Source organism: Scophthalmus maximus, chromosome 15 (assembly GCF_022379125.1).
Source record: "Scophthalmus maximus strain ysfricsl-2021 chromosome 15, ASM2237912v1, whole genome shotgun sequence".
Lineage (NCBI taxonomy): Eukaryota > Metazoa > Chordata > Actinopteri > Pleuronectiformes > Scophthalmidae > Scophthalmus > Scophthalmus maximus.
The window spans coordinates 14,235,222-14,248,043 of record NC_061529.1 but is presented as its reverse complement, the minus strand read 5'-3'; the positions used below and the strand labels follow the sequence as shown (position 1 = coordinate 14,248,043).

The window sequence follows — 12,822 nt, the reverse complement described above, 5'->3', positions numbered from 1 at the left end:
TTAGGGAGGAAATTCAAGTCAAGCTGTTGCAGCAGTAATGACTCATGACAGTCTCGCCTCCCACATTGCAACATTGAAAGGACTGTTTTTGCCAAACCCCAGATTCCTGATACAAAAAAAAAGGATGATAAAAAATTCTGAGTAGATACCATTTCTCGCTTTGCTTATTCCTGACGACAGTCCCGCGAGGAGCTGTCGTGAGACTGGAGCCACATTCCACATCATAAGTCACCCAACACGGACTGTTCCCGTCCTTGCTCGAAAGGTGCTGTTTAACTTAACAATAGCCGCTTTTAAAGTCCAGAGTGGCATCACAGGGATTTTCTCTTACCCGGAGGGAAGATAAAAGGTCAACTCCGATTATCCCTTTGTAGCTGCCTTAAGCGTTCTCAATAGAGGCACAGGCCCTCGCTTAATCACGGCATTTTGTTACGTAACACTTTTTGTGTTTGTTTGTTTGACTCGAAGCGGAAACCATAGCGGTTTGGACACTTGAAAAGAGCTGCTTTCATCCAGACGCCTCTCCTCCACGTTGCCCTGGAGACAGATCACCGCTGAACATCGCTGCTGCAGAAATGCCCCCCCGCTCACTAAAAAGATATACCTCCTCCCTCCCACGCACCACACTGTGTTCATGCCCCGGTGAAGTGGCACATTTTTTTCCAGGAGACACAAGTGTGCGTGTGCACAGTTGCATCTGTGCGAGGTCCAACAGTTCACAGCCAGTCACCGTAAACCCCCTCCGGGGTCGGAGAATATATCAGCCAACGTTTGACTCTCACTGTCAATGGATTTACTGTAGTTAAGTTAAACCCATGTTATATTATGTTATGTTTCGGTTTTCATCCGTAGGAAACCAGAGAGTGTCCGTGAGCAGCCTGCTGGTCTGTCACGGTCTGCTCCTGGTCGGGACCAACCTGGGGGTGACCGTGGCTCTCTCCGTCCCCAGACTGCAGGGGATCCCCAAGGTCACAGGTAACACTGAAACATCGCTGCTTCACGTTTTTAAATGTACTTCACACAATGTATTAGACCACAGAATAACAGAATGTCACTTAGTTCATAAGGTGTCTGCTTCACCGGATCAAAGGTGTTAAAACAGAGGGGGGGGAAAGCAAATCCTCACAATAGAGTCAATAACAAATATAGCGTTTTAAAACGCGTCACGGCTACTATATTTACAAGAGAAGTTTGTAAATGCCGCTGGCCCCGTTTTACTTCGAAAGTCTGTGGGAGCATTGAAGTATGGATGGTCAAAAACGGAGACGTTTGGAAACGATGACGCAGTCACCTTCTTTCGCTTCCTGATTGGTTGTTGTCAGTCACGGCTGGACAACCAGCAGTGAAGGCGAAAACGTTGTAAACACTTACTGTCAGTAACTGTTCCACCTCGTCGTTGCTTTAAGGAGAGAAAATCCTTTGTTTCACCTACTCTTACGTTTTTACGATTGTATGTAATATTTACTGTACCTAAGCATCTGACTGCAGAGTAGACAATCTGCTTCCTGTTTACACTGCTGCGCACATGCTCAGTGTACGTGGACGTTAAAGTAATATATGTCTTCAGGCGAGTCAGTACAGATGAAGGTGACTTCTTATACGGAACTAGAATGCTCGCCTGTTTTCATTTTTAAAACTTCATTTTGAACCTTAGGTAAAGTATCAATACTATTAGTATGGATGTAGCCTAAGAGGCAGGAAGCAGGAAACGCCGGGAAATCTTTTAATATTTTAAGTTGACAAAAACATCAACAATTCCATTATATTTCTGGTAATGGCCAATTACAATAACCAACATTGAAAGAGACCTCTATTGTTTTATAGTGCATGGCCCCTGTTTAATAAAATAAACTAACATATCCTCAAGAAGGATTTTGCACTTAGTAGTCTGTGGTTCTAACATTATTCACGGTGAAGGTGAATTATGTTGTGTGGTTATTTGGGAAAAAAAGTTTGCATATCAGACATTTTATAAAGTTACACATTGTTAGTTTCAGTTCTCCGAGACGTTTCCAGGGTTACAAGGATGAATGTTTATGTGATCTGTGCTTCCCGTCAGGTCGGGGAATGGTGTCATTGCACGCTCACAACGGACCAGTCAAGTTCCTCACCGTCGCTGCTGCAGTGTGCAATCGGTCCTCCGGCCAGCCGTCCTCCGGCCCGCCGTCCTCCACCCCACCCACCCCGGTCCAGCCGGCAGGAACGGAGGCTGTGGAGAACGCCCCGCCGCCCTCCGACTCAGCTCCGGCGCCTCCCCCAGGGCGAAGCGTATGGCTGGGAGAGGCGGGCTGCACCACCATGGCCCTCCAAGACTCTGTGTCCTCCTCATCCTGCGGCTCCCTGGCTCCGTCCCAGGGCTCCCTGGAGCACGGGCCGGAGGACGGCGCCCTCTACGACGTGCTCCACGACCCGGCCAACCAGCAGAGGGGCCGCCGTTCCAGCAAAGTGGACGTCAGCTCTCTGCTCGTGGTGTCCGGAGGTCTGGGCCACCGCAGGGTGAACAAAAAGACCAAACAGTCTCGCCACGAGGACACCACCTCCACTATCATGATCTGGCAGATTCCCTTACTTAACATGTGACACCAAAAAACGCCTCGACGGGTCAGTGAAACCGCATTTCAACAGTTACGAGTAGAACATTCGATGTTATGCTTGCGGCACTTTACCTATATTTCTGTCTTCTCTGTCTTTTTTTCAGGTTAAAAAACAGAAGTGCTGCTCACAACTCTCACGAGAGTGTGTTACACTTCACGGAATATAAGTGATGAATCGGAAAAACAACTAAATGTGTTATTTAAACCAGAACTGCATCGGGAACTCTTCATCATTCCCACGATGTTTCTAATGATGTCTCCTCCCACAAAACCACTCAGCCCTCCTGCAGCAGCCCAGTCGGAGGACATACTGCACTGTGTCGCTGTACTTACGTTAAGGATGTAATTGTTCGAAGACACTGAAAGGTCTTTTGAATTTCGACCCTCTGATAAAGTCGATGGTTGTTCTATAACGTGGCTAATACATTCCATTACCCTGCAGTGTTTGCGCCGGACCGTTGGACTGTTCGGGACTGCGGTATTTAAATCAGTGTTGAAAGGAAATGGGACTCGAATAAACAACGCTGTTCCGCTGGGAAGGCGTGTAACGTAACGACGGTGCTTTGAAAGTGTTACATGAAAGTTTTCTGGTAAGATTAGGAGTAGGACCTCAGATCGTCTGTCAAGGCCAGAGTTGTAAATATCAAGTGTGGCGACTAAGGATTACACGTGCGGCAGTTCTTGGCTCAGAAACAGTGTTTATATGGAAGCAGATCATTTTTTTTACTATTGGGCCAGCTCGTTGCAGCGCTGCAACTCTTCTGTTAACTGAGCAAAGGGATTTAAAAAAAGGACGTGTAATATCGATGACGAAAAATGAGTTTGAGAAGGCTCGATGAGAATCCCTGGCTGGCCAGGTTTCTACTCATGAAGGGAAGAAAGACTTTCTATCACCACAAGAGTTGTTTTTGTTTTTTTTCACCCTAATGCATATTTGTTTCCCACATAAGGATATTTAAAAAAGGATTTAAAAAAAAAAGAAGCTTTATACTTTATTCATTATTCGTCTGTACGTCTGCTATGTATGTTAACAAATCCATAAACATTCTTTTTATCGATCAAACCTGTGTATTTTTCATGCGCACACTTTTGTGAGCTCAAAGTGAACACTGTTATCTAGACTTATTTTTCTAATCATCTTCCTCTTTCAGGGAAACACAAGTTGACCTTGTGGCGGCTTTTTTTCCGGTGGTTGGAAGGTTTAAAGCCAAACAAAATAAGGAAAAAGAGCTGACATTCGATATCGTTTTCGAGACGAGCAGCCGTATTAGGAGATTAAGGTCGGCGGGAAATGGTGTCAGTGTGCCTGCCTCTTTTTTCCCCTCTCAACTCGAGCTAACCTTGTACTTCTCCTCCACTCCCGACCGAGTGCAGCCGTCAGGACATGCAGGGACTAGCAATGTGCCCGAGGGGCTGCAGGAACTGAGCCTGATGTGGCTCTTCCGGGATTTTCGCTGCTCGTTTCTCCTACTGCCGAACACAGAGGGTCAAGGCCTTTTCTCTCTCGTAACGCCCACGCCCACTCTTGCACAACCACATTTTACTATATCGTCAGCTCGGACAAAAATAGACGAGATGATTTAAGGTTGGAGGTTTTTTTTGTTTGTTTTTTTTCATGCTGCAATCCACGACACCGTAGAATGATCCCTAAATGTTATTTCTTCTCATAGTTTTTGGTAGTGTCTCATACACTGACTTGCACGTGAGATAATGTTTAACTAAATACTGCCTTGTGTTTATTAACTACAAGTAGAGCGAGGCAACACCTCAGTCTCGTTGTAAGTCAGTTACCCAGTTATCAGTGTGTCTGTCTGGGTGTTGCCACCGCTCACATATCAAGACAGCTCTGTTTCGGGAAGTCTTTTGTTTTCCCCTCTGACCATGAGGTTTCCATGGAGACATTCATTTTGTGTGTGTTTGTGTGTGTGTGTGTATCAGTCTTCAGCGAGTCTATCTTTTGCTCTCAGAATTTCTGGCACTAAGACCTCCCTGCTGAACGCTGTCTAATCTCAAAGGGCCGACGGTCGTGCGATGCCCTCGTGGTATTTTCGTATTTGAAGGCTGGTTTTTAAGACGCACAACCGTCTCCACGGAGGAGAGGTTGAGGAGCCCGGGGTGGATAAAAAACGTCTGCTCCTGCAGCTGCTGCTGCCCTGTGAGGATGTGCCTTGTCACATGTTGAGTGTGTGTGTGTGTGTGTGTGCACAGACATCTCCAAGGTTACTTTTCTATTCAAGTCACATTACTGAATACACAGGCATCCGCCTCGCGCTGCACCCTGATTGGCTCAGACCGTATCTCCCGTTGAAATCAGAAATGGTGTTTGATCATAATCAGTGAAAGGAACGTGTGACTGCAGTTACACCAGTGCTTAAGGTTAACCTTTCTCAGATTTACATTAATTTATGTATTTACCATCTATGTCAGGATCGAAAAAGTTTTGAATATTTGAATTGTGTAATTGCAATTCTAAATCCTTGTTGTAGAATGAAGAGTGTCTGTCATTACTAATGTGAACTAGTGTTCACTCAATGATCCAACAGGCATTGAATTAATTAGGGTTTTTTAAGACTTTCTTGTGATGAAATGAGTTTTACGTTGGGGTCGGTGTACTGTGTGTATGGGAATGGGAGGAGGGAGGGATGTCCCACATACTTAATCCCCAGACCCCCCCCCCCAGCCCCACATCGTGGTGGTACCCAGCACAATCGGGGATGATGCGTAATGGAATGTCGCATCTCTCGGATGCGTCCAGCGCGCGCGCGCGCACACAACAGATGGAGCCTCATGTTTTCTGAGTGTAGGGTTAATACCGACTGGAGGGGGCGTGGCTTAGATCAATAATAACCGCCTCACTGTAGTGTACTGTAAAAAGGGAGAGAGAGAAAGAGAGAGAGAACCAAAATCACTGTCCTGGCAGCCCCGGGAGCGCGTCTGTCTGCGGTCCACGCTGGATGCGCGCAGCAGCAGCAGCAGCAGCAGCAGCAGCTCTCCACCGGAGGAAATGACTTGGCGACGGCGCGACCAGGAATGACTGTCTGATCGTCGACCCGCCGCGGAGTCCCGGGGAGATCCTCTCGGACGAGAAGGGCGGCGCAGTGGCTCGCTGGAGGAGAGGAGATCGGATGGGGTGAACCCAGATCTGGAGAATCGTCGGTGAAGTAAAGTCCACCCAGTGTGGAGAGAGCCACAGCCCGGCCGCCTCGTCGGCGCTGCGCCTTACGTAACGGAGCGGCGAAGGAGGGACCGGCAGGGAAACTGCTGCCGCCGAGCTGTTGAGTCTCCAGCGAGGAGCCGCAGGTAGGTCACATTATTCAACTGCACACAATCCTCTAAGTGCGATCAAAATACCTCAGTGACTCGACTGGAGGAACCGTCTTTCTCACCGGTTCATCGACACCGGCCGGTGAACGCGTCGGTCAAAGAGTTGTCGGTGATACAACCACACGCGTCTTTTTGCGCGTCGTATTGGAGACTAATCCCTTCCATCGGCGCAGCACCGACGTGCGCATGCGCCCCCGGGTGTCTCCAGCTCGCCGCACATAAGGGATGGCTGGTGTGATGTTTGCAGCACGTCGTGCAGTCGGTGTGTGCACGCAGCCTCAAGAAAGCTGCGGGACGAGCTTTGGTCTCGGGGGCAAACTGCAGGTGTTGCGCCTCAATCGACTGAGATGATGGCACATGAAGACATGGGGTGAACTGCAGAGCGCCGGTGGCAACAGCAGAGTAATGCTTGCCTCTCCAGATTCACAGTTTCCGACCACTTTTAACCAGAAAAATGGCGCCCCTTAGAGAATAAAGAAGTAGTAGCAGGCTCCAGACTCATTTCTCTTTCCACTGTTTTTTCCCCAGGTGCAGGTGAACGGAGAGGGGTCAAGTCACAAGCTCTTCTATCCGCTCAGCATGAGCGGCGACGACACCGTCCCCCATCACCAGTGAGCACGTCGACATGACCGAGGCCTGCAGGCCGGGCCGAGGGGCCGCCGCTGTGGAGGCTGAGGTCGTCCTCCACGCCGCGAACCCCGACCTTGTCGCGCCTGCCGACAAAGATCCGCGTCCACACCATGTCCAGGGGTTCCTGCAGGGCGGCAAGGATTTCGGCCCCCCTCCGGTGTTCGGGAAGGAATACCTGCTGGACGGGAGGCTGATGGAGAATAATCACATTGATCACCAGAGAGGCAACGGCTCGTACGTGTCGAGAGCCGAGCAGTCCAACGACAAGGGGGCTCTGGATCGGCCTCCTCGCGCCGACGCCGACGCCGACGCCGCTGTGTCCAATCGCGTCTCTGGCACGCGGCATAATTGTGAAAGTAGTCAAATCCACAACGGCGCCAGAGCTAAAGTGTCTTACGGTGCAGATTCCTCTGTGTGCCCTTCGAGCCAAGCCAAACAGGAAACCGATCGGTCAGTTCTCAACTCGAACCTCGGTCGGGAAGCCGAAAATTCCCAGGCTGAAAAAGAGCCTGATTTAGTCATCGAGGTTGGCGGGCGGACGATCAGTGCCCACAAGTCTGTCCTGGCGGAGAAGAGTGATTACTTTAAGGCACGGCTGTCGCGAGACATCCTGAAAGTGAAGGGGGTGAGCTACAAGACTCTGTCTACACTGATCGACTACATCTACACCTCCCAGGTGACCGTCAGCAAGGACAATGTCGTGGACGTCATCACGGGCGCCAAAATCCTTCAGATCCCCTGCGCGGTCCAGGCGGCCATGGACTCCATGTCCGAACAGATCACCGTGGAGAACTGCTACGAGATTCTGACCATCGCCAAAAAGCAGCGACTGAGCGAGCTGAAGGAGACGGCCTACGGGTTCATGAGCGACAACTACCTCCAGGTCCTCAAAGAGCCCGCCGCGTACGGGCGCCTGACCGGATCTGAGCGGGACCTGATCCTGAAGAAGAGGATGGAGGGGAGGAAGACCCTGATGGTCGCGGAGATAAACGACGTGTTCGATCGCGTCGGCAGCCGGCCGCCGAGTCGCTGCGGCAGTCGACCGCAGAGCCCCTTGTCGGTGGGGTCTTTCGAGGAGAGCCATATGATTTACCACTTCGACGAAACGGCGAACGACTGGAGACCTTTGACCGCGATGCCGGAGGACATCAACACGAAAGGATGCGGGATCTGCACCATGTTCAACTACCTGTTTGTGGCGGGCGGGATCAGGGGCTACGGGGACAAGGGCAAGGTCTCGGACAAAGTCTTCTGTTACAACCCCATAACCAACCGCTGGGCCGAGGTCCGGCCTCTGAGCCAGGCCCGTGCCCAGCTCAAGCTCGTGTCCATGGACGGCCACTTGTACGCCATCGGAGGGGAATGTTTGTTTACGGTGGAAAAGTACGACCCCCGCATGGACCGCTGGACCGCCGTGGCCCCCTTGCCCAAGGGGGCTTTCGCCGTGGCCCACGAGGCCACCACCTGCAGCGGGGAGCTCTACGTTTCGGGGGGCTCTCTCTTCTACCGCCTCCTCAAGTACGAGGCCAAGAGGGACGAGTGGCAGGAGTGCCCCTTCAACAACAGCCGCAAGAGGTCCACCGACATGGTGGCGTTCAAGAGCTTCATCTACCGCTTCGACGTCAACCGCGAGCACGGCATCAACGTGTTCAAGTACAACGCCATAGTGAAAATGTGGCACGATTGCGCGGCGCAGAGGCCCGGCAGTCATTTGCCCTTCCGGTGCGCCGTCATCGGGAACTGCATCTACTGTGTGAACAAATCCCAGACGCTACAGTTTGTGGTGGAGGAGGAGAACGCCCACTTTGTGGAGGAGGCGCTGAGGGCACCTCTGGAGGCGAAAGGCGTTCTATTTCCTTTTGTGCTCACTTTGCCTGAAAAGCCTGAACGAGCTACATAGTGTGTTTGTGTGTGTGTGTGTGTGTGTGTGTGTGTGTGTGTGAATGATCCAGAATAACAATATATTTGTCAAGGGAAAACTAGAGTAAGCAGAAGACCCTATATACACTATTCAGTGTCAGCTTTCTATCTCAGTGTCTCGATGCCTGCTTGCAATGGAATGTGTGTATTTGCATGGCAATGTAACGCGTCCACAGGGGTTACGCCTTAAAAGGAAAAAAAACCTTCTTTAATTTTAAATTAGTGTCGAGTGAACGCAACCATATTTGTACCTGACTGTAGATATATGACGTGATGAAAGTGACTGTAGATTATTTTGTGTGCATAGTTTCGTTCTGTGCAATTTCAGTAGTTAGAGTAGACTCGATTTAGAATATATCAACTTCGTTAAGCCGGTGACTTTGGTGACAAAAAGTGTTCAGTGGGAAATGGTATTGGAAAAAAACAGGATGGAAGCAGTTCCAGTGCGCGTTATGGACGACGAAACACAGGTTCTATGCAAATGATACGGTATATACAGGAGGGTCGGCTATTTAACAGTTGCTCTGGGTGGATTTGACTGGAACGAGTACAATATTGCTCAAAACCTGATCTGCACCGAACTTTGATTCATCCTGTGAGATATTGGCACATTATGATCTGTAATGTGACGTATCCATCTCTCTACAGTGTCTAAGTGTTTTATGGAGCACGCTGGACCTCTCGTCAATTCGTTCGAATCGAACCAGCATTTCATCTCGGTCTGCCAACAACTTAAAGCTTTAGATTTTTTTCAGAAAGTGAACTCACGATTACAAACACCATGAACTACATTTATTTTTTAGATTCAGAATATGGTATTTTGCTCATAGTGCCTACGCAAGGGTGCAACAGTTCCTGCATTTAGCACATTTGCCAAAGATGAACAAATAATTCTGCAAGGCTACATAATAAACCCATCAGACTTAAATATAATGTATTTTCACATCTTTTGTAGGTCCTTAATGAAAAGCCACAGTCAAGTCAAAAAAAGAAGACAACAGTAGTTGTAGTAGGAGGAAGGGAAGGGCGTTGTGTTTGCTGCTATTTCAAGAAGGGTTTGGAAACCAGGTCGCTCAAAATCCACAGAGATGCTTCCGGAATCTCCCCGTACGTGTTTCTGAGAAACAGCTGCAGGTCACCAGGTCTCAGCACAGCCCTCACAAAGGCGCCCCCGGGCCTTTTGACACTAATTCACCATGTTCTGCTTGCGTCGGTGTTCGTAAATACCAGTTTTTGTTTCTCTGAACAGTACTCGTTTGCAGCTTGCAATAACACAGCGGGGGGTTTTTTTGTATGGAAGCTACAGTGAATGTTGATATATTCTTGGAACAGATAGCTTTTGATAATATTTGTAGGAGTGTATCCATGCAGTCGATGTGACTCGAGACAAAATGGATGTGGTTTTGTATTTTTGGCTGGCTGGCTGGCACCTGTACTTTTGTGATTTTCTTTTTGTTTTTGTAAGGATTTGGTCGTTTTTGGATCTGCTGCTGATTGATGGACAGTAAAGTGACGCAACGCTGAGGCTTCCTGTTCAAGTCATATACGACGTGGGCTTACAAAACAAGCTGTTGGATAATGTATATCAGTCAGAATTAAGTGCTTAAAATAAAAATGTCTACGGCAAATAAATGGTGAAGTGCTCCTTTTTTGGTTTTGGCCGGCCTATCACCTGTGGAACAAACCCGCCATCTAGTGTGCGTTGACTGTAACAGCACCCAGAAAAATGCTGCTGCGCAAACTTTACCTGGTGGCCCACCAAACTTTTAGGAACTAGGATGACTGTAATAGTCGATACGTTTTATGAGTTTAGTGAACATCATTATGGCAAATCTAGCTTTTGATCAGAGTGTTATTTTATTTGCAGTATCTCTTGCTACTGCTTTGTAATACTATATTTGATAGTGAGATCATCGAGTCAAAATGTCAATGTCAATATCAACATGTATATGACAAAGGTGGTCTAAATCTATTTTACTTCCCAACCAAACTAAGAGTGTATTCAAACAAGGACCCCCATATCACCAAAACATTTGAGAGGTTGGTGTAATGTACGTTTTCTTGCAAATAATTGTATAGTAATTGTTGTAATATTTCACGTGTTCGAATGAGGAAAAATCATTTGAGTTTAGGCCAATGTGAACATCAGCGATGCAAAGCCATCAAATCCAGCTCTTGGTTGTCAAGTTGTTGTTTTCATTCACTTATGAGCGTTTAAACTGTTTATATATCTTCTCAACAGTGATGAGAATGTTGACTTGGTGTAATATAACTATGAGGGACCTTCTCAAAACATACTCAACAACGATATATTTTGAGACAAAATATCAGAAAAACAAACTCATAACGCATGAAAAAAGATCCTCGTAGCCACGACAGTGACTCGACATATATAACCAACAACGGACTTGTGGAAAAAGTGACACCAAATGTTGTATCTTCATTTTGTGATAATAATATCACAATAATACCTCCTGCCTTTAAGTAAAGAGTTGAACTGCTAATGTCGAGGAAATACCTCGACGTAAAACTAAACTCACATTTTGTGTTATGGTGAAAATGAAGTTTTTTGTCAAAGAAGTTGAAAAGTGGAACCCTTTTTTGTCAGGACAACAGGGTTTGTGGGTTGCAGGTGAACACAGATATTGAAAGAGTGACAAGTCACTAACTTACAGTCAAACATTGATAAAAAACAAACAATAGAACAATAATGTAATTAGTGCTTTGGAAGCCAGGCTGCGTGACTTCCGCTAAACAGCGACCTCCGGTGGCAGTTCCAGGACATTGGCACAGTCGATTCGATCTCCCCTCCGTTTCCCAGGATTCTCCTGGGTCTGTTGCTCTGACATCATCATTAGGTGACCTGGCTGATGGGCCCAAGCAGGAAGCAGCAGACTGGTGAGTGCACTTCTTCTTTTGCTTGGTGAGCACCACGTGAGAGATGCTGTCCACTGGTGCAGTAACACGGCTCGGACGCAGAAATGACATCTGAGCCTTTAAAAAGAAAGAAAGACCTGACCTGACCAAGTACAGCTGGAACAACAAGCCCCACCCTTGAGTGTACTGAACTGTCTGATTCCCATCGAGTTCAACTTTTTATTTAAAATTGATTAATTAAAAAAAAGCTACTTTACACACACACACACACACACACACACACACACACACACACACAGTAGCTTTGAGTGTTTTTAGCTCTCCGACGTGGACTTTATCGTTCACCAGCCCACGTATACAGACTTTTATCAGCAAACTCTGACCCACGTTCCCGTGACGACCTCACAATCACAGTATCTGATAGATGCAGTAGACGCGGCGAGGAGAGACCTGTGTTGCGCGGGGGCAAGTTTCATCCACAATCTGTCATACAGGAATGAGGAATAAGGTGTATAAGGAAAGTGACCTGAGATGACTTCTGCTTGACATTATATGTAAACTACAGATTTAGTATTTTTTTTAAATTTTTTTATCAAAATCAATTTGAGATTGCATGGTAGGGGAAACCCCGGTGTGAACCATCCTCTCCTGCTCCACGATTTGCAGTCCTTTAGTTATAAGGACAGCTACTGCAAATGAGTGTGGTTGGTCACGTGTCAGCAGGAATTCATTCCTGTGCATCAACGAATTTGTGCATATGCAATCAAACAGTTGAGGTGAAGATTGAGGTGTGGGGCTGTTTCCCCTTCCACTGTGACAGTAGCGGGAAGAATGGACCAGAAAACATCAAATTGAACTTCATTCAAAGAGTGGAAGTATTTGTACTTCTACATATCACAGTGTGTAGCCATTACGCTGTCCATACAGCTACATGGCCAAATTAAAATTGACCAGTATTTCATAACCCTACATGACGATCAATAAAATCTCAGAATAAAAGCCACAGTACACCAGAACATAATGTACACAACACACCCTCCTCCATCATCTACACTAAGTGATGATATATTGGCGGGTCCTTTATCTTTCCCGACATTTACACTAAACCACAGATTTACATCCACATTACACCTGCTGTATGTTATTTACTGTGTGTGTGTATATATATATATATATAAATAATATTCTACCTGGGTTAGAGGAAGCTTTACCAATCGGACCTTGTCAGGCCTCTGCAGAGCAGCAATCACTGAACCCAGTGACCTAGTTTAGGTTAGTTTAGTAGAAACTTTATTTATCCCGAGGGAAATTCAGGATGTGCAGGGCCTGCACATGTGATAAAAAAAAGAAAAGAAAAGTCATTGAGGAATGCAATGTAAAAACTGCAAATAATATTCTTTGCGGAAAAATAAATGACTTGTTAAATCACACATTCAGTACACATTCTGTATAAACATAGGAGTTCAGTTTTCTGTTT

The 12,822-nt window shown here is 47.2% G+C and overlaps 2 protein-coding genes across 4 annotated transcripts in view; both read left to right on the top strand.

Annotated features, from left to right (window-relative positions):
• The window catches only part of arhgef10 (Rho guanine nucleotide exchange factor (GEF) 10), a 49,339-nt gene extending 45,682 nt beyond the window's left edge, over positions 1 to 3,657 (top strand). For all 3 annotated transcript variants that reach the window (XM_047337704.1, XM_047337703.1, XM_035610235.2), the window contains 3 exons: positions 853 to 975; positions 2,060 to 2,601; positions 2,699 to 3,657. In XM_047337704.1, the coding sequence (XP_047193660.1) occupies positions 853 to 975; positions 2,060 to 2,580 (644 nt within the window). In that variant the 3' untranslated portion in view covers positions 2,581 to 2,601; positions 2,699 to 3,657. The remainder of the gene's footprint in view (positions 1 to 852; positions 976 to 2,059; positions 2,602 to 2,698) is intronic.
• Positions 3,658 to 5,318: 1,661 nt separating this feature from the next.
• Positions 5,319 to 10,112, top strand: LOC118286103 (kelch repeat and BTB domain-containing protein 11). Its single transcript, XM_035610236.2, has 2 exons — positions 5,319 to 5,894; positions 6,447 to 10,112. Exon 2 carries the CDS (start codon positions 6,544 to 6,546, stop codon positions 8,446 to 8,448), a length of 1,905 nt encoding a protein of 634 aa, XP_035466129.2. The 5' UTR covers positions 5,319 to 5,894; positions 6,447 to 6,543; the 3' UTR covers positions 8,449 to 10,112.
• Positions 10,113 to 12,822: the final 2,710 nt, after the last annotated feature.

Coding starts and splice junctions, on each gene's coding strand:
- LOC118286103 (XM_035610236.2), top strand. CDS start 6,544: ATGACCGAGGCCTGCAGGCCGGGCCGAGGGGCCGCCGCTGTGGAGGCT.